At 41.2% G+C, this 24,347-nt stretch overlaps 3 protein-coding genes across 3 annotated transcripts; all 3 read right to left on the bottom strand.

The window, feature by feature from the left end:
* Positions 1-292: 292 nt before the first annotated feature.
* Positions 293-1,827, bottom strand: LOC138768801 (protein BTG3-like). The gene is made up of 4 exons (XM_069946756.1): positions 1,655-1,827; positions 1,121-1,255; positions 827-1,041; positions 293-378 (listed from the first exon to the last, which is right to left on the bottom strand). Exons 1-4 carry the CDS (start codon positions 1,825-1,827, stop codon positions 293-295), a joined length of 609 nt encoding a protein of 202 aa, XP_069802857.1.
* A 7,528-nt stretch (positions 1,828-9,355) lies between these two features.
* LOC138768800 (protein BTG4-like) lies at positions 9,356-11,037 on the bottom strand. The gene is made up of 4 exons (XM_069946755.1): positions 10,865-11,037; positions 10,412-10,546; positions 10,117-10,331; positions 9,356-9,441 (listed from the first exon to the last, which is right to left on the bottom strand). The coding sequence occupies exons 1-4, from the start codon at positions 11,035-11,037 to the stop codon at positions 9,356-9,358; spliced, it is 609 nt and encodes a 202-aa protein (XP_069802856.1).
* Positions 11,038-18,575: 7,538 nt separating this feature from the next.
* On the bottom strand, positions 18,576-21,648 carry LOC138769470 (protein BTG3-like). Its single transcript, XM_069947977.1, has 5 exons — positions 21,410-21,648; positions 20,208-20,415; positions 19,755-19,889; positions 19,383-19,674; positions 18,576-18,715 (listed from the first exon to the last, which is right to left on the bottom strand). The coding sequence occupies exons 2-5, from the start codon at positions 20,408-20,410 to the stop codon at positions 18,605-18,607; spliced, it is 741 nt and encodes a 246-aa protein (XP_069804078.1). The 5' UTR covers positions 20,411-20,415; positions 21,410-21,648; the 3' UTR covers positions 18,576-18,604.
* Positions 21,649-24,347: the final 2,699 nt, after the last annotated feature.

Raw genomic sequence — 24,347 nt, 5'->3', positions numbered from 1 at the left:
CTGTCAGTCTCCAGACAAGAGTGACGGCATGGTCGTCCTATCTGTTAGTCACTGATTGGCTGATCAGTGGTGTACGGTCCATAGTACAGACCCATACAGGGCACTTCAATCCAGTTTATTTTGAGCTGTTTCCCTTTAATATATACTTACATATAATCACACAACAGCAAATTTATCAGAAAATCTTTATTACAATATGAAGATTAAAAAAAATTGACACAGTAACATCTCTCTATTGTAATAATATATAGTCCCTGCACCAGACTACTACATCCAGATATCCTGGTGCGGGTTAGACTTTAAACTTTGGTAGATCTGGGGGGCTCTCCATGCCGGGATCCAGAGAGGGGATGGGGTTCTGAACACAGTTGTAGATGTCTGAAAAAAGAGAACCGAGGGTTAATCAAAAGTCATGAAAACCTTAAAACAATTGTCCTGTACTCCAAGAGTCAGTGTGTCCATGTCTTATACTGACATCAACCCCAGGGAATGAAGGTTTCTACCCTAAGAGATTCATAGACCAATAACACTTTCTCAGACTCCTAAATAGGAGTTACAGAAATCCATGCTATTCCATCAGAAATAACCCCATTCACATCTATAGGATGGATTTTCAGTCAATAAAATTAATCTGCCCCAGTAGTGGCTCCTTAGCATTGTCCGTATAGGCTGTAATTACACCTGCAGTGACCAATGACATAGATGACTATAATGTGGTCTCCACTATCAGAATGTAAAGGATTTCTTACCTTATTTACTGCTGTGTTACCCCAGATTTGCTCCTCCATTGGGCTACCTACCACGAGAGGGGTAGTAGTTCCCTCACTGTTGGCATCTATCCCGCTGTCACTCTCGTCACCATTGAGGCTTGGAGATGACGGGACAGATGAGCTCCATATGGAGGAGTCTTCATCCGGTATAGGTGTGGACCGGTTGGAGGAGGGTTGTTGCCGTTCTACAGATGGTCCTGAAGGCTCTGGAACACGTACGGTTCTTGGGTCAAAGCTGGCCACTGTGTACGGATGATTCTCATCACTCAACCTGTCAGTAAGATACAGTTATTAGTCCTGGAAATTATCAAACACCAAAAGGGAGTATTACACACACAGACCATACTCACCGGCAGGACACCTCATAAGGGTCGATCCACAGGCTCATTGTTTTGGGGAGGGACAGGTCATTGTATTTTAGGCCACTGAGGGCACAGGCCTGCAAAATACTCTCATCCCTGTTTTCTCTGTCCACCATAATACACCTGAAAGGCAACAATGAGACATTAGATCCAATAGAGAAAAGGTGCCAATTAATAGGGCGATAATTTTAGATATGGTGATAAAACAGTTGGGAAAGTTTAGGAATTGTCAATGGACCAATATGGATTTTTAAAAAAAAAAACATCAGTTTTAATAAAAGTAGTGATAATATATACAGCATATATTTGGAGATACATAATATTTTTTTTTTTTTTACAAATCATGGTGGAATATACAATATAAAGACATTTTCTAGTTACCAATGGACCAATATAGGATTTTTTTTTGCAGATGCTAATTTTCTTAGGAAAAGTTCTTGTTTTTCAAATGTTAGCAGACAAAAATAGGGTTTTGGACCAAAAATGTCAGATATAAGCACATAAAAAGACTGGATAAGTTACCTGTAGGCATTGCCTTTCATTGGCTTTTCAGGGTACCAGTGACCGGTATATTTTTTGCAGAGTATCTTAGCCAGTTTGTAGCCAAACAAATCAACCACGGACGGTTCCAGTTTCTGAAATCTGTTGGCGAGCGTCTTGATGTAATTTACTCCGGCCACCAGTTCCTCCCTCATCTCTACTGGCAAATGAGGGAATCCGGCCATTCTATCTGGGGAAGAAACAAACAAATGTCATTCCTTGTAGTTCTGTCCAATATTGCCCATCAGTGTTGTGGACATTTACAGATGTTGACGTTCCAGGCCTGTTCAGCCAGTCAGGGCAGAGACTCTGATATGGCCACTGACTGGCCAAGCGAGCAGGAGTGGGGGGGCCACCTAGGCAGCCCATAGGTGATTGTGGCAGTCTACTGCCGCCGCTCTACGTGGAGCGACTGAAGCAGATCGTTGCTATCGTTGTCTTTTAAACATGTTGAAAGACGTTAAAGGACAACGATCAGTCAACCTTGTGCATATCGGCTGATCATTGCCTTTTATTACACAAAACGATTTCTGGCCGTAATGGCCGACAATAGGCCAAATATGGCCGATAATTGCTTTGTGTAATAGGGCCTTAAGGCATTGCAGAGGAAAAAAAACCACTTCCTTTCTAGTTTACGTCAAGAGTGAAATCGGGTACAGCCTCTAGTCTGGAGAACTATCAATATATTAAATTATGGCAAAGCAAAAAGATGTAATGTTAAAACAATGACTTTATGATGGGAAATGGAGCAGCACTATGGCTGTGTACTCATATAGCCCTATATACCAGTGAGATTGGTTATTAGGGCTTTATATATAAAGTTTCTATAAAGTTACACCAAAAGATTACTAAAATTTTTATTATTTATATATTATATTTGTATATTACTATTTTAAAGTTTCTCAATGATAAGAAAGCTCATTATCAGACAAATCTACTAAATTAACAATGACCAGAATAAAATAACCTAAGCCTATAATTTTCTATTGCAGACCAGGGTCACTGGACACTTACCTTACAGGTGATGGATGAGATGAAGCTCTGGAAGATGTGAAGGTGCAGGGTCTGTACCAGGACAGTGTATGGGCATAAAGACATGACCCTGCTATATATATCTCTGGAGGGAGAGATGTGGAGGGTCCAGGGTTCCTATGATTGGCTCCTACACCATTATATGTATTCGGTAGTGTCAATCAGATTTACATAACACAAGTCTATTCAGTAGTAACAGACTCCATCCACAACACCACAATTAATTGTCTTTCCCTCCAAAATAGTATCAGCTGTCTGGTATCACATGATTGGTTTATGTCTATTGACCCAACTCTTTACTTGTCTGTCTGTCTTATATCTTGAAAAAGTCTGCAAGACGTACAGAAGATGAAGTGTTACATTGTACAATTACGTGTGTGTGTGTGTATATATATATATATATATATATATATATATATATATATATATATATATATATATATAGGGATTTTTTTTTCTACTTTAACTCAGATTGCATGCGGAGAATGATTCTGACCAATCTATCTTCCTATCTATATCACATCTGTTGCTATCTGTATACACCTATAGGGCAGAATTATTAAACATGGTTTAAAGTAAAACCCCTAGCAACCAATCAGATTCCAGCTTTCATTTTCCAAAGAGTCTGTGAGGAATGAGAGGTGGAATCTGATTGGTTGCTAGAGGCAACTGGGCCAGTCTCACTTTACACCATGTTTGATAAATCTCCACTATCAGTCTATAATACACGTCTCTCATATTAGATCTCCCTAAAACGTTGTAGTTCTTGCAGAGTTAAAAGTACCAAAAAATTGGATTTCTTTAAACTAATTAAGCTAACAAGTCTCTCTAGCTTAGTGCGACATGGATCTCACTTGCTCCCTGAACACCTCAATACTATTTATTCAACCTCTAGGGGCTGTCAGGCAATAGGGTCCTATACTCCTATTTGATGGACGTCCGGTAGTGGGATTATTATCTCACATTCATCAGACTCCCCTTTTCTAACCCCCCGCTGTGTTCTTACAAGGTAATAAACCAGCAAAATACAATAATCGGACACACAAACCCTGAGAAATAATATGGTTGTGAGAATACATAGTTTCCTAATAAAAGACACCAGTTATCCATTACTATAGTTATGGAGAGGAAATCTAAGATTCTGCTTTGTTAGTGTACTCTTAGATCTGATAGTATGAGGGTTTGATAAAACGTTGTAACCCTGGCTGTTATATCGACTTTACAGCTGGATGAACCTCTCACTATTAGTCGTCATATGTTTCCTCTCTTTGTCCATGGGACGCTTCTCTCTCAATTTTCTTTTTATATAAACTTGAAGTTTTACTACTTATATCTTTAGTTCTATCATCATTCTTGGGAATACACCTACATGGTATAAAACATGTTATATTTTTCATGCTTGTTGGCAACTTATTTTGTACAAGCAAAACTTTTACCCCCTCTGGAGTTTTTTTTTTTTTTTTTTTTTTTTGCTGATTTTCTTTAACCAATACTTTTTTTTTTTTTTTTTTTTTTAAATAAAGTGGAACTGACATATAACTTAGTAACTTTCAACAAATAATAGATATAGAAGTTTGTTACTCTATAGGTGTGTGAAGGGGAGCAGGGAATGGGAATCTTTCTAAAAAAAAATAATTAAATAAAAGGTTCTGTAAATACTCCTCGCCCTCTTCAGCAGACGGTCAGGTATTGGGGTCGGGGTCTGGGCTTCTGTTATTTCATTGACCCAATTGAAGTAACTGAGACACAATGGACTCTGTGGAGAGTTCACACCTGTCTGGGAGGATGCCAGGACACACAGGGTATTTCATATGCAGATGGCAGGGCCCATACCGCCCCAGGAACAATCAGAGAAAGTGTATGGGGATAAAAGATGTGTATACGGATAATGTGGCTTCATTACCAGAACTGTACCTGCACAAAGATGTGTAAAGTGACATTTATTGTTATATAGATATACTGTATACATGGGTGGTGCACACCTATATACCGGATAATGTGCCCCCTGCTGTCACTGGTGGGGTCACTATAGAGGCCTGTGCTCATACACAACCACAGGAATATCCTGAATATAACTACAGATCATATACAATCCATCTATATAATATGGTAACACCATACTATATAATAGTAATATGATATACATATATGTACGATAGATAGGAAACAGACAATGGAGAGATACAGTCTATACTCAGTGTTTTGCTCATAGAGGTGAACTGACTGAGCTCAGGCCTTGTTTAATGAAAGTCTGTCGTCATCTCTGTCCCCTATAGCAACCAATCACAGTGCAGCTTTAATTTTTTTTAAAGTCATGTGGTAAATTGAAAGCTGTGCTGTGATTGGTTGCTTGGAGCAACAGAGATAATATCTATTCTCTACTCTACTCTATGTATACAGGCCTGTATGGTCCACAGTACAGATCTGTACACTACATAATAATTCTGTCTATTCTGTGGTGTTTGGTTACGTTCACAGTTAGCAAAACGGGCAGAAATTCAGAGTGGAAACCGCGCTGCGGACTCCACTCAATGTGATGGGGCCCTATTCATATGATAAATTTCTTACATATTATAAACCAGACAGCAACATAGTAATCTTTTTCGCCAGTCATTGTTTAAAACTCAAAACCATGGCCGTTATTTAACATACATTGTCAGCAGTCATTGCAATGACGGCCATTGCTACAGAATGATGGGTGTTTTCAACACCCTTTTGGATGTGGCTTATTTTTAAAGGTCCATTGAATTTTGTACAAAAGACGGTGAAAGGACAGCCAAAAAAAGTGTCCGAACAACTTAAAATAACATTATTTGACAGCCGCTGCGAACAACGCCTGTTCTATGCATTGTGTGACCTAACGGTCGTTTCTACTGGCTACAATGGAAATCATTGAAGACTGAAAATATGGTCCGTTATTTTACTAAAATAAGTGTGTGAACATAGCCTTACAATATAAAGATTCATATTTTCTATTTAAAAAAAAAAAAAAAACAACAACCCTGTACTATCAATCTATTGTGTGTGTATATACACCCCCTATAGCCTACACCTCTGGGCAGCGGCACCCCATAGTGACTACATCCAGTAATCTTGCTGGGGGTCGGGATGGAGGTTGTGGTAGTACTGGGAGGTTCTCCATGCCAGGATCCAGACAAGGTTTTGATAAAACAGTAACCCAGGTTCATATTTTTTTTTGCCTCTACAACTTGAACAACTCATTTTTTATTGTTTATATATTTTCTTGCCTTTGTCCATGGGATGCCCCCCCCCCCCCATCCTCCTTTTTTCCATTTTTCTTTTTTGCATAGACCTGAAGTTTCTCTTCTCCTACTTTATCCTTCTTGTTGTTAATATAATGTAGACATGTATGTTTGTTTTTTTATGCTTACAATCTGATTTACGTAACACAAGTCTATTGAGTAGGGACAAACTGCGCCCAAAACATCACACCGGGGGTCGTCGTCCATGGTATTCTCACTTTCCCTCCAAAATAGTATCCCATGTCACACGATTAGATAATGTCCATTCACCCAATTACTTGCCTCCCTACTGCTCTATTTGTCTATCTTGAAACAGTACACTGGCTGAAGCATTGCATTGTTTAATACTATAAATTGAAACAATATTTTCTTTAATTTCTTTCATTTATATTTCTGTGCTGTGATTGTTCATAACTTGATGGATCTATCTATTATCAGGGCCATTTCTAGCAACCCCCCCCCCCCCATTAATAATTAGTAATCAACTGCACACATACATATATACTTGCAGCATTTATACTGCATACACAAGTATATATTAGCTATGAATATACAACACTCCACCCCCCCCCCCCGCCTCTGGGCCTTGGGGCCCTATTACACCAAAAGATTATGTGACAGATTCTTGTAAGCCAAAGCCAGGAGTGGATTTGAAAAGACAAGGAATCTCAATACTTCCATTGTTACCTGTTCTGTTTATAGTCCACTCCTGGCTTTGGCTCAAAAAAATCTGTCCGCCTTACTGTGTTACTGTGCGTTCTCCACTGTTTCCTCAGTTTTGGAGATAAGGCGGCCGGGACCCACACTCATTATCCTGGGCCCTGTAACAACTGCTAGGCGGCTGCTGTCATTCTAGTTAAGACCTAACCTAAATGACAGATATCTACCTATTTATCTATCTATCCAAAAATACAATATGGAAACAGTACTTCAATGTTTTCGGTGAAGTTTATTCACACCAGTGCACAACATTTCAGCTATTTGCAACATTTATCTTGTAATATACTGCATACGGATAGAGATTTGATATATATGTCTTAAATATTACAATTTATTATGTATCTTTAGCTCTCCAGAAAAGTTATAGTTCTTCCAGGAGCAAAGATGCAAAAAAAATTTAAATGTTATTAAAGGGGTATTCCGGGCAAAATTTGAATGTCCAGGGTGGGCAGGGGTGGTGAGAACATAATAAAGAAGCTATACCTTCCCATTCGTGTGCCTCTGTAGTGCAGAGTCACCGTTCAATCACTTGCTGAGCTCCGGAAGCTCCTGTCCCTATGACTTCAATACCCAGCTCAGCCAATCAGTGACCAGGGACATCTCTGCAGTCACCCTGGCTGAGCGAGTAGTTCCTGTGATGCTGTGAAGACATGGGAGATTAAGGAGCCCAACCGGTGACTAGAAACATATGGACAAGTAAGTATACCTTTTTTTTTTTTTTTTTTTTAAGTTTCCACCACCTCCTGCTCATATTTTAAATTTTTGCCCAGGTTATTAACCCCTTGCCTCTTCAGCCTGTTTTGGCCTAAATGACCAGGGCCTATTTTTCAAATCTGACCTTTTAATTATCACGGTTATTCTGAGATTTTTTTTTTTTTTCGTGACATATTCCTCTTTATGTTTGTGGTATACTTTGGTTGATACACTCAGTAGTTTTTTTGTAAAAAACACAACATTTGCACAAAAATTAAAAAAATTTATGTTTCTTTATCTTCAAAACTCTCTCTTCCTAAGAAAGATAGTCATGCCACATGAACTAATTATTACTGCAACATCTATAACATGTCTACTTTATGGTGACGTCATTTGGTGAACGTCCTTTTACTTGTTAGGATGTTAGAGGGCTTTGAAATTTTGCAGCAATTTTTCTAATTTTCAGGAAAATTTCAAATTCAGATTTCATTAGGGACCAGTGCAGTTCTGAAGTGGATTTGTGGGGCCTATATGTTAGTTACCCCCATAAATCTCTCCACTGTAAAAACTGCACCCCATAAAGTATTCAAAGTAACCTTTCATAAGTTTATTAACCCTTTAGGTGTTTTGCAGAAATTTAAGCAAGTTGGAGAGGAAATTTAACATTTTCATTTTTTTTGGCAGATATTCTATTTGAATCCATTTTTTTTCCTCTAACACAGCAAATAATAACTGAGAAATGGAACTAAATATTCCGCTTATTCTAATGTTTCTAGAAATCCCCCATATGTGGCCGCAGTGCGTCACTTGTCTCAACCACAGACCTCCTCGGAAGAGGAAGGGCAGCCTGGGGGGAGCGCAGCAGCATGTGCCGCAGCTTCCTCCCAGGCACCGGATCGGCAGGGGGGGGGCTCAGGATGGGGGAGCACAGGAAGGGGGCGGGGGAGCACGGGGAGGTGGCGCTGCATGGGGGGCTCACGTGCCGCAGCCTCCTCTCAGGCACCCGATCGTCAGACAGGAGCATATCTTCCCATAGACGCTGCGGTCGCACCGACCGCGGCGTCTATGGGGTTAACTGCCCGGGGGGAGCACGGCTCCTCTCTGGGCAGTGGCAGCAGGAGGAGGCTGTTTGAGACGGCCTCCTCCCGCTGCCAGATCTCACCTAGGGACAGAGGGGGGAGGCAGGGAAATCATGACGTCCAGGGACGTCATGATGCGTTCTGACACTGCTTTTCATGACGTCCCTGGACGTCATATTGGGGGAAGGGGTTAAGTTCTCAGAGGAAGCAGAACACTTGGGCAGTGAAATGCCTCTTATGACTTCTAAATTGTTGAACTGATTCATTAGTTTTGGGTTCAGTGAATTTAAGAACCCTTTTATATGGGCCGATTATCAGTAGAGATGAGCGAATCTACAGTACATATGAAGCGAATCACTTTGTTACCTCAGCAATCTGATTATCAGCCTTCTGCCTTTGAAGTCTATGCTGCTCAGCCCTGGGTGCCTGGAAAAGCTGGATCCAGTCCTGGCAAAGGTTTTGCAGGAGTGGATCATGCTTTTCCAGGCACCAGGGATGGGCTTCAAAAGCAGATTGCCGAGCTAACAAAGTGATTCAATTCATTCATACTGTAAATTTGTTCATTATCTGCAACAGCCGATAAGCTGGAAAACGTACACACACACACACACACACACACACTTTTTATCTTAGGTGTATCAGCCATTCTGAGGTGTTACTGAACATTAGTCACATAGGGAAGATGGGAATGATGGATGAGGGCCACCGATCCCCTACATATACATGAATACATCACACAACAGCAAATTTATTCCAAGATCTTTATTACAATATGAAGATTAAAAAAATACTCTGTAACATCTCTGTACTATAAAATATATTATATATCCCCAAGCACCCCCCCCCCCCCCGCACCAGCATCCCAAGGTGACTACATCCAAATATCCTGGTGCGGTTTAGAAATTAAACTCTGGTAGAACTGGGGGGCTCTCCATGGTGGGATCCAGAGAGGGGATGGGGTTCTGAACACGGCTGTAGATATCTGAAAACAGAAGAGAACTGAGGGTTAGTGAAGTCATAAAAACATCAATAAAATAATTGTCCTATAGTTAGGAGTTACAGAAATCCATGCGGTTCCCTCAGAAATAACCCCATTTACATGTATAGACCATATTCACAAAGGGTAAAGACAGCGGCCATTGTTTGACATGGCCATATCAAACAATGGCGGCTGTCTTACATGATTTTATTTTAATTAGAATATGGGCTATATTCCAATATATACTATATTACTATTGATTACGGTGTAAAGTACGGCCAGGAGCCATACTATACACTGTGCGCACAGCCTATTTTCTACAGCCGCTGTTTAATGAACTGTGGCCGTAGAATTGTTCCATATGCATTTACGTAATCGATCGTTGTCAATAAACAGCCATGTGAATGTGGCCATAGGATGGATTTTCAGTGAGTGAAATGTCTACAATGAATCTGCCCCATAGGAATACAGCTGTGGTGCACTTGGCATAGCTGTAGTGGCTCCTTAGCATTGTCAGTATAGGCTGGATTTACACCTGCAGTGACCAATGACAGATGACTATAATGTGGTCTCCACCATCAGAATGTAAAGAATTTCTTACCTTATTTACTGCTGTGTTACCCCAGATTTGCTCCTCCATTGGGCTACCTACCACGAGAGGGGTAGTAGTTCCCTTACTGTTGGCATCTATCCCGCTGTCACTCTCATCACCATTGAGGCTTGGAGATGACGGGACAGATAAGCTCCATATGGAGGAGTCTTCATCCGGTGTAGGTGTGGACCGGTTGGAGGAGGGTTGTTGCCGTTCTACTGATGGTCCTGAAGGCTCTGGAACACGTACTGTTCTTGGGTCGAAGCTGGCCACTGTGTACGGATGATTCTCATCACTCAACCTGTCCGTAAAATACAGTTTATTAGTCCTGGAAATCATCAAACACCAACCCTGAGTATTACACACAGAGACCATACTCACCGGCAGGACACTTCATAAGGGTCGATCCACAGGCTCATTGTTTTGGGTAGGGACAGGTCATTGTATTTCAGGCCACTGAGGGCACAGGCCTGCAAAATACTCTCATCCCTGTTTTCTCTGTCCACCATAATACACCTGAAAGGCAACAATGAGACATTAGATCCAATAGAGAAAACATGCAATGGACTGATAGGGCAATATTTCTGGAGATGAAGATAGTACAATTGCAAAAGTTTAGACAATGTCAATGGACCAATAAAAATGACGATCTAATATACAATATAAATACTTTCTGGGGATACCAATGGAACAATATGGAAGTTTCTGCAGATGGCAATAGTCTTAATTTAAAAAGTTTTGATTTACTAATGTTAGTAGACAAGTATAGGATTTGAGAGAAGTAGATGGACCAGAAGCCCAGATATAAGCCCATAAAAAGACTGGATAAGTTACCTGTAGGCATTGCCTTTCATTGGCTTTTCGGGGTACCAATGACCTGTATATTTTTTGCAGAGTATCTCAGCCAGTTTGTAGCCAAAGAAATCAACCACGGCCGGATCCAGTTTCTGGAATCTGTTGGCGAGCGTCTTGACGTAGTTTACTCCAGCCACCAGTTCCTCCCTCATCTCCACTGGCAAATAGGGGAATCCGGCCATTCTATCTGGGGAAGAAACAAACAAATGTCATTCCTTGTAGCTCTGCCCCATATTGCCCATCAGTGTTGTGGAGATCTACCTACAGTATGAGAGAGGGTACATATGTGGTATCTTGGAGGGTAGTTTTATCTAAAACCAGGAATGGGCCCAACACAAAGGAGCAAATCTTGATAGTCTCCCTCTGTGTTGGTTCTACTCCCAAGTTTTTGCTACAAATAATGAAATACTATGTGTGAGCAGGTAGAAGGGATGTCTATGGTGGTAGAACAACTTATAGGCAATGTACCTACCCACACAGTAGTTTTGCTCAGTATTTTGCAACCAAAACTAGAATTGGATTGAAAACAGGCTATGTTGTCACAGTGTTGAAATTTAGTCGATGGCAAATAATTACTTTTATTTCAAGACAACAGCCTTTGGATAAAAAAATAGCAATATACTGTATGGGAACATAACCTAGGGCTGTACTCGCCCATTGAATTTCGGTACGTATGTTAGTTAGTGCTTTTAAGCAAGACCAGTGGACCAGAGAAAAAGTATACCTAAATTAGCACTACTTCCTTGTTTTTGACTGACTTCTTGTTTTGGTTAAAGATCCTGACCAAATTCTGGCTGAAATACTGACCAAACTTTATGTAAACCCAGCCTAAGGCATTGTAAGGAGAAAGAAGGACCCTAGACCAGCATATCATATATAGTAATAATAAATGCCAGGTGTGAAATCAAGTGCAGCCTTAAAAATGTCAATGCATTATAAACTGACCGTAAAAGAAAAAGAGAATGTGAAAATGAGTATGTAATGGGAATCACTATGGCTATATACTCGTATAGCACTATATACCTCTCAGATCAATTACCAGGGCTGTATACAAGAACTTTCTATAATATCCGGACATTATCAGACACATAATTAGATTGTATCTAAATCCTAAAAAAAATTCTATTGCAGCCTCAGTTCCTGCAGTATAATCGGTTGTAACAGCGAGGTGACTGGAAACTTACCTTACAGGTGATGGATGAGATGAAGCTCTGGAAGATGTAAAGGTGCAGGGTCTGTACCAGGACAGTGTATGGGCACAGAGACATGACCCTGGTATATATATCTGTGCAGGGAGAGATGTGGAAGGTCCGGCGGTCCTGTGATTGGCTCCTCCACCATTGTATGTATCCGCTAGTGTCAATCTGATTTACATAACACAAGTCTATTCAGTAGTAACAGACTCCATCCACAACATCACAATTAATTGGCTTTTCCTCCAAAATAGTATCAGCTGTCTGGTATCACATGATTGGTTTATGTCTATTGATCCAACTATTTATTTACGTTTATATATATATATATATATATAATGGAATATAGGCACTTTTCTTCTACTTCAACTCAGATTCTGACAAATCTTTCTTCCTATCTATATCATATCTGTTGCTATCTGTATACGTATACACCTATAGGGCAGATTTATCAAACATGGTCTAAAGTGAAGCTTGCTCAGTAGCCCCTAGCAACCAATCAGATTCCATCTTTCATTTTTCAAAGAGTCTGTGAGGAATGAGAGGTGGAATCTGATTGGTTGCTAGGGGCAACAGAGCCAGTCTCACTCTACACCATGTTTGATAAATCTCCACTATCAGTCTATAATACACGTCTCTCATATTAGATCTCCCTAAAACGTTGTAGTTCTTGCAGCGTTAAAAGTACCAAAAAATTGGATTTCTTTAAACTAATTAAGCTAACAAGTCTCTCTAGCTTAGTGCGACATGGATCTCGCTTGCTCCCTGAACACCTCAATACTATTTATTCAACCTCTAGGGGCTGCCAGGCAATAGGGTCCTATACTCCTATTTGATGGACGTCCGGTAGTGGGATTATTATCTCACATTCATCAGACTCCCCTTTTCTAACCCCCCGCTGTGTTCTTACAAGGTAATAAACCAGCAAAATACAATAATCGGACACACGAACCCTGAGAAATAATATGGTTGTGAGAATACATAGTTTCCTAATAAAAGACCAGTTATCCATTACTATAGTTATGGAGAGGAAATCTAAGATTCTGCTTTGTTCGTGTACTCTTAGATCTGATAGTATGAGGGTTTGATAAAACGTTGTAACCCTGGCTGTTATATCGACTTTACAGCTGGATGGACCTCTATTAGTCGTCATATGTTTCCTCTCTTTGTCCATGGGACGCTTCTCTCTCAATTTTTCTTTTTATATAAACTTGAAGTTTTACTACTTATATCTTTTAGTTCTATCATCATTCTTGGGAATACACCTACATGGTATAAAACATGTTATATTTTTCATGCTTGTTGGCAACTTATTTTGTACAAGCAAAACTTTTATCCCCTCTGGGGTATTTTTTTTTTTTTTTTTTTTTTTTTTTTGCTGATTTCCTTTAACCAATACTTTTTTTTTTAAATAAATATTGTGGAACTGACATATAACTTAGTAACTTTCAACAAATAATAGATATAGAAGTTTGTTACTCTATAGGTGTGTGAAGGGGAGCAGGGAATGGGAATCTTTCTAAAAAAAATAATTAAATAAAAGGTTCTGTAAATACTCCTCGCCCTCTTCAGCAGACGGTCAGGTATTGGGGTTGCGGTCTGGGCTTCTGTTATTTCATTGACACAATGGACTCTGTGGAGAGTTCACACCTGTCTGGGAGGATGCCAGGACACACACGGTATTTCATATGCAGATGGCAGGGCCCATACCGCCCCAGGAACAATCAGAGAAAGTGTATGGGGATAAAAGATGTGTATACGGATAATGTGGCTTCATTACCAGAACTGTACCTGCACAAAGATGTGTAAAGTGACATTTATTGTTATATAGATATACTGTATACATGGGTGGTGCACACAGATATACCGGATAATGTGCCCCCTGCTGTCACTGGTGGGGTCACTATAGAGGCCTGTGCTCATACACAACCACAGGAATATCCAGAATATAACTACAGATCATATACAATCCATCTATATAATATGGTAACACCATACTATATAATAGTAATATGATATACATATATGTACGATAGATAGGAAACAGACAATGAAGAGATACAGTCTATACTCAGTGTTTTGCTCATAGAGGTGAACTGACTGAGCTCAGGCCTTGTTTAATGAAAGTCTGTCGTCATCTCTGTCCCCTATAGCAACCAATCACAGTGCAGCTTTAATTTTTTTTAAAGTCATGTGGTAAATTGAAAGCTGTGCTGTGATTGGTTGCTTGGAGCAACAGAGATGATATCTATACTCTACTCTATGTATACAAGCCTGTATGGTCCACAGTACAGATCTGTACACTACATAATAATTCTGTCTATTCTGTGGTGTTTGGTTACGTTCACAGTTAGCAAACGGGCAGAAATTCAGAGTGGAGTCCGCAGCGCGGTTTCCACTCAGTGTGATGGGGCCCTATTCATATAAGTTTCTTACATATTATAAACCAGACAGCAACATAGTAATCTTTTTCGCCAGTCATTGTTTAAAACTCAAAACCATGGCCGTTATTTAACATACATTGTCAGCGGTCATTGCAATGACGGCCATTGCTACAGAATGATGAGTGTTTTCAACACCCTTTTGGATGTGGCTTATTTTTAAAGGTCCATTGAACAAAAGACGGTGAAAGGACAGCCAAAAAAGTGTCCGAACAACTTAAAATAACATTATTTGACAGCCGCTGCGAACCACGCCTGTTCTATGCATTGTGTGACCTAACGGTCGTTTCTATTGGCTACAATGGAAATCATTGAAGACTGAAAATATGGTCCGTTATTTTACTAAAAAGTGTGTGAACATAGCCTTACAATATAAAGATTCATATTTTCTATTTAAAAAAAAAAAAAAAAACAACAACCCTGTACTATCAATCTATTGTGTGTGTATATACACCCCCTATAGCCTACACCTCTGGGCAGCGGCACCCCATAGTGACTACATCCAGTAATCTTGCTGGGGGTCGGGATGGAGGTTGTGGTAGTACTGGGAGGTTCTCCATGCCAGGATCCAGACAAGATTTTGATAAAACAGTAACCCAGGTTCATATTTTTTTTTGCCTCTACAACTTGAACAACTCATTTTTGATTGTTTATATATTTTCTTGCCTTTGTCCATGGGATGCCCCCCCCCCCCATCCTCCTTTTTTCCATTTTTCTTTTTTGCATAGACCTGAAGTTTCTCTTCTCCTACTTTATCCTTCTTGTTGTTAATATAATGTAGACATGTATGTTTGTTAGTTAGGTTTTTTTTTTTATACTTACAATCTGATTTACATAACACAAGTCTATTGAGTAGGGACAAACTGCACCCAAAACATCACACCGGGGGTCGTCCTTCGTGGTATTCTCACTTTCCCTCCAAAATAGTATCCCATGTCACACGATTAGATAATGTCCATTCACCCAATTACTTGCCTCCCTACCGCTCTATTTGTCTATCTTGAAACAGTACACTGGCTGAAGCATTGCATTGTTTAATACTATAAATTGAAACAAAATTTTCTTTAATTTCTTTCATTATATTTCTGTGCTGTGATTGTTCATAACTTGATGGATCTATCTATTATCAGGGCCATTTCTAGCAACCCCCCCCCCCCATTAATAATTAGTAATAAAATGCACACATACATATAAACTTGCAGCATTTATACTGCATACACAAGTATATATTAGCTATGAATATACAACACTTCCCCCCCCCCCGCCTCTGGGCCTTGGGACCCTATTACACCAACAAATTATCTGACAGATTCTTGTAAGCCAAAGCCAGGAGTGGATTTGAAAAGACAAGGAATCTCAATGCTTCCATTGTTACCTGTTCTGTTTATAGTCCACTCCTGGCTTTGGCTCAAAAAAATCTGTCCGCCTTACTGTGTTACTATGCGTTCTCCACTGTTTCCTCAGTTTTGGAGATAAGGCGGCCGGGACCCACACTCATTATCCTGGGCCCTGTAACAACTGCTAGGCGGCTGCTGTCATTCTAGTTGACAGAAATGACCTAACCTAAATGACAGATATCTACCTATTTATCTATCTATCTATCTATCTATCTATCTATCCAAAAATACAATATGGAAACAGTACTTCAATGTTTTCGGTGAAGTTTATTCACACCAGTGCACAACATTCCAGCTATTTGCAACAGTTATCTTGTAATATACTGCATACGGATAGAGATTTGATATATATGTCTTAAATATTACAATTTATTATCTATCTTTAGCTCTCCAGAAAAGTTATAGTTCTTCCAGGAGCAAAGATGCAAAAAAAATTAAATGTTATTAAAGGGGTATTCCGGGCAAAATTTGAATGTCCAGGGTGGGCAGGGGTGGTGAGAACATAATAAAGAAGCTATACCTTCCCATTCGTGTGCCTCCGCAGTGCAGAGTCACCGTTCAATCACTTGCTGAGTTTCGGAAGCTCCTGTCCCTATGACTTCAATACCCAGCTCAGCCAATCAGTGACCAGGGACATCTCTGCAGTCACCCTGGCTGAGCGAGTAGTTCCTGTGATGCTGTGAAGACATGGGAGATTAAGGAGCCCAACCGGTGACTAGAAACATATGGACAAGTAAGTATACCTTTTTTTTTTTTTTTTTTTGTTAAAGTTTCCACCACCTCCTGCCCATATTTTAAATTTTTGCCCAGGTTATTAACCCCTTGCCTCTTCAGCCTGTTTTGGCCTAAATGACCAGGGCCTATTTTTCAAATCTGACCTTTTAATTATCACGGTTATTCTGAGATTTTTTTTTTTTTCGTGACATATTCCTCTTTATGTTTGTGGTATACTTTGGTTGATACACTCAGTAGTTTTTTTGTAAAAAACACAACATTTGCACAAAAATTTAAAAAATTTATGTTTCTTTATCTTCAAAACTCTCTCTTCCTAAGAAAGATAGTCATGCCACATGAACTAATTATTACTGCGACATCTATAACATGTCTACTTTATGGTGACGTCATTTGGTGAACGTCCTTTTACTTGTTAGGATGTTAGAGGGCTTTGAAATTTTGCAGCGATTTTTCTAATTTTCAGGAAAATTTCAAATTCAGATTTCATTAGGGACCAGTGCAGTTCTGAAGTGGATTTGTGGGGCCTGTATGTTAGTTACCCCCATAAATCTCTCCACTGTAAAAACTGCACCCCATAAAGTATTCAAAGTAACCTTTCATAAGTTTATTAACCCTTTAGGTGTTTTGCAGAAATTTAAGCAAGTTGGAGAGGAAATTTAACATTTTCATTTTTTTTGGCAGATATTCTATTTGAATCCATTTTTTTTCCTCTAACACAGCAAATAATAACTGAGAAATGGAACTAAATATTCCGCTTATTCTAATGTTTCTAGAAATCCCCCATATGTGGCCGCAGTGCGTCACTTGTCTCAACCACAGACCTCCTCGGAAGAGGAAGGGCAGCCTGGGGGGAGCGCAGCAGCATGTGCGTCAGCTTCCTCCCAGGCACCGGATCGGCAGGGGGGGGGGGGCTCAGGATGGGGGAGCACAGGAAGGGGGCGGGGGAGCACGGGGAGGTGGCGCTGCATGGGGGGGCTCATGTGCCGCAGCCTCCTCTCAGGCACCCGATCGTCAGACAGGAGCATATCTTCCCATAGACGCTGCGGTCGCACCGACCGCTGCGTCTATGGGGTTAACTGCCCGGGGGGAGCACGGCTCCTCTCTGGGCAGTGGCAGCAGGCGGAGGCTGTTTGAGACAGCCTCCTCCCACTGCCAGATCTCACCTAGGGACAGAGGGGGGAGGCAGGGAAATCATGACGTCCAGGGACGTCATGATGCGTTCCGACACTGCTTTTCATGACGTCCCTGGACGTCATATTGGGGGAAGGGGTTAAGTTCTCAGAGGAAGCAGAACACTTGGGCAGTGAAATGCCTCTTATGACTTCTAAATTGTTGAACTGATTCATTAGTTTTGGGTTCAGTGAATTTAAGAACCCTTTTACATGGGCCAATTATCAGTAGAGATGAGCGAATCTACAGTACATATGAAGCGAATCACTTTGTTACCTCAGCAATCTGATTATCAGCCTTCTGCCTTTGAAGTCTATGCTGCTCAGCCCTGGGTGCCTGGAAAAGCTGGATCCAGTCCTGGCAAAGGTTTTGCAGGAGTGGATCATGCTTTTCCAGGCACCAGGGATGGGCTTCAAAAGCAGATTGCCGAGCTAACAAAGTGATTTAATTCATTCATACTGTAAATTTGTTCATTATCTGCAACAGCCAATAAGCTGGAAAACGTACACACACACACACACACACACACTTTTTATCTTAGGTGTATCAGCCATTCTGAGGTGTTACTGAACATTAGTCACGTAGGGAAGATGGGAATGATGGATGAGGGCCACCGATCCCCTACATATACATGAATACATCACACAACAGCAAATTTATTCCAAGATCTTTATTACAATATGAAGATTAAAAAAATACTCTGTAACATCTCTGTACTATAAAATATATTATATATCCCCAAGCACCCCCCCCCCCCCCCCCCGCACCAGCATCCCAAGGTGACTACATCCAAATATCCTGGTGCGGGTTAGAAATTAAACTCTGGTAGAACTGGGGGGCTCTCCATGGTGGGATCCAGAGAGGGGATGGGGTTCTGAACACAGCTGTAGATATCTGAAAACAGAAGAGAACTGAGGGTTAGTGAAGTCATAAAAACATCAATAAAATAATTGTCCTATAGTTAGGAGTTACAGAAATCCATGCGGTTCCCTCAGAAATAACCCCATTTACATGTGTAGACCATATTCACAAAGGGTAAAGACAGCGGCCATTGTTTGACATGGCCATATCAAACAATGGCGGCTGTCTTACATGATTTTATTTTAATTGGAATATGGGCTATATTCCAATATATACTATATTACTATTGATTACGGTGTAAAGTACGGCCAGGAGCCATACTATACACTGTGCGCACAGCCTATTTTCTACAGCCGCTGTTTAATGAACTGTGGCCGTAGAAAATAGACCTGACAATTATTTTGTGACCCAAAAAACGTCCGTAGTGTGTATATACACTACACTACAGCCGTTGTTCCATGCGCTTTTATGTAATTGATCGTTGTCAATAAACAGCCATGTGAATGTGGCCATAGGATGGATTTTCAGTGAGTGAAATGTCTACAATGAATCTGCCCCATGTGAATACAGCTGTGGGGCACTTGGCATAGCTGTAGTGGCTCTTTAGCATCGTCAGTATAGGCTGGAATTACACCTGCAGTGACCAATGACAGATGACTATAATGTGGTCTCCACCATCAGAATGTAAAGAATTTCTTACCTTATTTACTGCTGTGTTACCCCAGATTTGCTCCTCCATTGGGCTACCTACCACGAGAGGGGTAGTAGTTCCCTCACTGTTGGCATCTATCCCGCTGTCACTCTCATCACCATTGAGGCTTGGAGATGACGGGACAGATAAGCTCCATATGGAGGAGTCTTCATCCGGTGTAGGTGTGGACCGGTTGGAGGAGGGTTGTTGCCGTTCTACAGATGGTCCTGAAGGCTCTGGAACACGTACGGTTCTTGGGTCAAAGCTGGCCACTGTGTACGGATGATTCTCATCACTCAACCTGTCAGTAAAATACAGTTTATTAATCCTGGAAATCATCAAACACCAACAGGGAGTATTAAACACAGAGACCATACTAACCGGCAGGACACCTCATAAGGGTCGATCCACAGGCTCATTGTTTTGGGTAGGGACAGGTCATTGTATTTCAGGCCACTGAGGGCACAGGCCTGCAAAATACTCTCATCCCTGTTTTCTCTGTCCACCATAATACACCTGAAAGGCAACAATGAGACATTAGATCCAATAGAGAAAACATGCAATGGACTGATAGGGCAATATTTCTGGAGATGAAGATAGTACAATTGCAAAAGTTTAGACAATGTCAATGGACCAATAAAAATGACGATCAAATATACAATATAAAGACTTTCTGGAGATAACAATGGAACAATATGGAAGTTTCTGCAGATGGCAATAGTCTTAATTTAAAAAGTTTTGATTTACTAATGTTAGTAGACAAATATAAGATTTGAGAGAAGTAGATGGACCAGAAGCCCAGATATAAGCACATAAAAAGACTGGATAAGTTACCTGTAGGCATTGCCTTTCATTGGCTTTTCGGGGTACCAGTGACCGGTATATTTTTTGCAGAGTATCTCAGCCAGTTTGTAGCCAAACAAATCAACCACGGACGGATCCAGTTTCTGGAATCTGTTGGCGAGCGTCTTGATATAATTCACTCCCGCCACCAGTTCCTCCCTCATCTCCACTGGCAAATAGGGGAATCCGGCCATTCTATCTGGGGAAGAAACAAACAAATGTCATTCCTTGTAGCTCTGCCCAATATTGCCCATCAGTGTTGTGGAGATCTACCTACAGTATGAGAGAGGGTACATATGTGGTATCTTGGAGGGTAGTTTTATCTAAAACCAGGAATAGGCCCAACACAAAAGAGCAAATCTTGATAGTCTCCCTCTGTGTTGGTTCTATTCCAAGTTTTTGCTACAAATAATGAAATACTATGTGTGAGCAGGTAGAAGGGATGTCTATGGTGGTAGAACAACTTATAGGCAATGTACCTACCCACACAGTAGTTTTGCTCAGTATTTTGCAACCAAAACTAGAATTGGATTAAAAACAGGCTATGTTGTCACAGTGTTGAAATTTAGTCGATGGCAAATAATTACTTTTATTTCAAGACAACAGCCTTTGGATAAAAAATAGCAATATACTGTATGGGAACATAACCTAGGGCTGTACTCACCCATTGAATTTCGGTACGTATGTTAGTTAGTGCTTTTAAGCAAGACCAGTGGACCAGAGAAAAAGTATACCTAAATTAGCACTACTTCCTTGTTTTTGACTGACTTCTTGTTTTGGTTAAAGATCCTGACCAAATTCTGGCTGAAATACTGACCAAACTTTATGTAAACCCAGCCTAAGGCATTGTAAGGAGAAAGAAGGACCCTAGACCAGCATATCATATATAGTAATAATAAATGCCAGGTTTGAAATCAAGTGCAGCCTTAAAAATGTCAATGCATTATAAACTGACCGTAAAAGAAAAAGAGAATGTGAAAATGAGTATGTAATGGGAATCACTATGGCTATATACTCGTATAGCACTATATACCTCTCAGATCAATTACCAGGGCTGTATACAAGAACTTTCTATAATATCCGGACATTATCAGACACATAATTAGATTGTATCTAAATCCTAAAAAAATTCTATTGCAGCCTCAGTTCCTGCAGTATAATCGGTGGTAACAGCGAGGTGACTGGAAACTTACCTTACAGGTGATGGATGAGATGAAGCTCTGGAAGATGTAAAGGTGCAGGGTCTGTACCAGGACAGTGTATGGGCATAGAGACATGACCCTGGTATATATATCTGTGCAGGGAGAGATGTGGAGGGTCCGGGGGTCCTGTGATTGGCTCCTCCACCATTGTATGTATCCGCTAGTGTCAATCTGATTTACATAACACAAGTCTATTCAGTAGTAACAGACTCCATCCACAACACCACAATTAATTGGCTTTCCCTCCAAAATAGTATCAGCTGTCTGGTATCACATGATTGGTTTATGTCTATTGATCCAACTCTTTTTATTTATTTACGTGTGTGTGTGTGTGTGTATATATATATATATATATATAATATATATTGGAATATAGGCACTTTTCTTCTACTTCAACTCAGATTCTGACAAATCTTTCTTCCTATCTATATCACATCTGTTATCTGTATACACCTATAGGGCAGATTTATCAAACATGGTCTAAAGTGAAGCTTGCTCAGTAGCCCCTAGCAACCAATCAGATTCCATCTTTCATTTTTCAAAGAGTCTGTGAGGAATGAGAGGTGGAATCTGATTGGTTGCTAGAGGCAACTGGGCCAGTCTCACTTTACACCATGTTTGATAAATCTCCACTATCAGTCTATAATACACGTCTCTCATATTAGATCTCCCTAAAACGTTGTAGTTCTTGCAGAGTTAAAAGTACCAAAAAATTGGATTTCTTTAAACTAATTAAGCTAACAAGTCTCTCTAGCTTAGTGCGACATGGATCTCACTTGCTCCCTGAACACCTCAATACTATTTATTCAACCTCTAGGGGCTGCCAGGCAATAGGGTCCTATACTCCTATTTGATGGACGTCCGGTAGTGGGATTATTATCTCCGATTCATCAGACTCCCCTTTTCTAACCCCCCGCTGTGTTCTTACAAGGTAATAAACCAGCAAAATACAATAATCGGACACACAAACCCTGAGAAATAATATGGTTGTGAGAATACATAGTTTCCTAATAAAAGACCAGTTATCCATTACTATAGTTATGGAGAGGAAATCTAAGATTCTGCTTGACATGGGAAAAATGATCCCTCTGTAGCCAATTTCCCAAAGCCCTTCTCCCCTTACCTTTCCCCAGAAATGAGACACCGACTCCAGCCTTTGGAAATATTTTGGCCACAGCAGCCAATTTTATTATTAACAAAAATAACACAAAACATAAATAACCATTATCTGAATATAATATAATATATCAATGTAAACTAACTGTCCGGTACGGGAGGGAGTCCTTGAAGCTAAAATATATATAACCGGCCACCATAAATTGCACTATTTATCCTAGAGATAAACATCTTATCACTATTCCTGCCCCCAGCCGGTTACCACAGGCTCAGGAGCCCCTATTCCAACTCCATTGGCCGATTACCCATAACACCCGACCACTCCCCGGGACACCACCCTGTCGGGAGCCCAATATCCTCCAATTAACGTGCTGATCCTCTAATTAAACGGGGGGTTCACCCTCCCTCGTGTACCCCCTTTGTACATTTTTTGCCAACTCCAAGGACCCCCTGACCCGCCACAAGCTGCTATGACAGTGACCCTTAAACCAAAACACACAACCCATCATCCCCCTAATAATCCCAACATGAGCAACCCCCCAGCCAACCCCATCCGTCCGAAGCTACTCTTCAGGGAGGGCGGGCGGGACTCTTCAACCACCGCTCCTCGTGTGTTGTCCTGTTCCCCAGTAGGGAGGTCTATAAAACCTCCCCTCCCTCTAACTCCACCCCTTCCCTGTTCCCGCTCTCTCTCACTGACTGTCCCCCACCCCCTATTAACCCTTGCGCTCCATTTTCCCTGTCATGCCGGCCTCCCTAAACTGCGTTGCGTCCGGCCTTCTCTTGACATGGGAAAAATGATCCCTCTGTAGCCAATTTCCCAAAGCCCTTCTCCCCTTACCTTTCCCCAGAAATGAGACACCGACTCCAGCCTTTGGAAATATTTTGGCCACAGCAGCCAATTTTATTATTAACAAAAATAACACAAAACATAAATAACCATTATCTGAATATAATATAATATATCAATGTAAACTAACTGTCCGGTACGGGAGGGAGTCCTTGAAGCTAAAATATATATAACCGGCCACCATAAATTGCACTATTTATCCTAGAGATAAACATCTTATCACTATTCCTGCCCCCAGCCGGTTACCACAGGCTCAGGAGCCCCTATTCCAACTCCATTGGCCGATTACCCATAACACCCGACCACTCCCCGGGACACCACCCTGTCGGGAGCCCAATATCCTCCAATTAACGTGCTGATCCTCTAATTAAACGGGGGGTTCACCCTCCCTCGTGTACCCCCTTTGTACATTTTTTGCCAACTCCAAGGACCCCCTGACCCGCCACCACGAGCACCTTTGAACCCCTCAAATGTGCGAGTTCCTCCACAAAACAAGGGCTCGTTCTATCCCTTCACCCAACGCCAGAGTCCACAGGTCGGTCCCCACTGCGTTCAGATGAACCCCATCACCCAACCAATAGTCCACGGAGACATCTTCCAGCTCGCGGTGTCGCACGGACACCCCCCCATTCCTGGACACAAACGAGCCCACCGCCCGGTTGACTTTCACCCGGGCCTTATTCAACTTATCCACAGATCGGGCCCCTTTCCACATCTTCCTGGGGACGATGTCCGACCACACCACCAGCACCCCTGGAAAAGTCCTCCAGAGGCGCAAAATGTCATAGCGGACATCCCTAATCAGTTCGCGGAAGGGGCGCACTCCAAGATCGTTCCCCCCCAAATGCAATACCAATATATCTGGGGGCCTGTCAAGCCGAGCAAAACGACAAAAATCAGGAAGCATACGATTCCATGCCATACCGCTCACCCCCAGCCACCGCAAGACCGCCTCCTCCCTGG

The sequence above is a fragment of the Dendropsophus ebraccatus genome, chromosome 12, assembly GCF_027789765.1.
Source record: "Dendropsophus ebraccatus isolate aDenEbr1 chromosome 12, aDenEbr1.pat, whole genome shotgun sequence".
Classification (NCBI taxonomy): domain Eukaryota; kingdom Metazoa; phylum Chordata; class Amphibia; order Anura; family Hylidae; genus Dendropsophus; species Dendropsophus ebraccatus.
Note: the sequence above shows the minus strand (reverse complement) of the source record. Positions and strands in the feature narration are given on the sequence as shown.

Excerpts from the sequence above, each read along its gene's own strand:
- LOC138768801 (XM_069946756.1), bottom strand. The coding sequence starts at position 1,827 with ATGAGGGAGGAACTGGTGGCCGGAGTAAATTACATCAAGACGCTCGCC. Across the intron at positions 1,256-1,654 it reads ATGAAAGGCAATGCCTACAG|GTGTATTATGGTGGACAGAG; the intron begins GTAACTTATCCA and ends GTTGCCTTTCAG. Across the intron at positions 379-826 it reads CAGCGGGATAGATGCCAACA|ACATCTACAACTGTGTTCAG; the intron begins GTGAGGGAACTA and ends CTCTTTTTTCAG.
- LOC138768800 (XM_069946755.1), bottom strand. The coding sequence starts at position 11,037 with ATGAGGGAGGAACTGGTGGCTGGAGTAAACTACGTCAAGACGCTCGCC. Across the intron at positions 10,332-10,411 it reads CCTTATGAAGTGTCCTGCCG|GTTGAGTGATGAGAATCATC; the intron begins GTGAGTATGGTC and ends TTTTACGGACAG. Across the intron at positions 9,442-10,116 it reads CAGCGGGATAGATGCCAACA|ATATCTACAGCCGTGTTCAG; the intron begins GTAAGGGAACTA and ends TTCTGTTTTCAG.
- LOC138769470 (XM_069947977.1), bottom strand. The coding sequence starts at position 20,410 with ATGGCCGGATTCCCCTATTTGCCAGTGGAGATGAGGGAGGAACTGGTG. Across the intron at positions 19,675-19,754 it reads CCTTATGAGGTGTCCTGCCG|GTTGAGTGATGAGAATCATC; the intron begins GTTAGTATGGTC and ends TTTTACTGACAG. Across the intron at positions 18,716-19,382 it reads GTAACACAGCAGTAAATAAG|ATATCTACAGCTGTGTTCAG; the intron begins GTAAGAAATTCT and ends TTCTGTTTTCAG.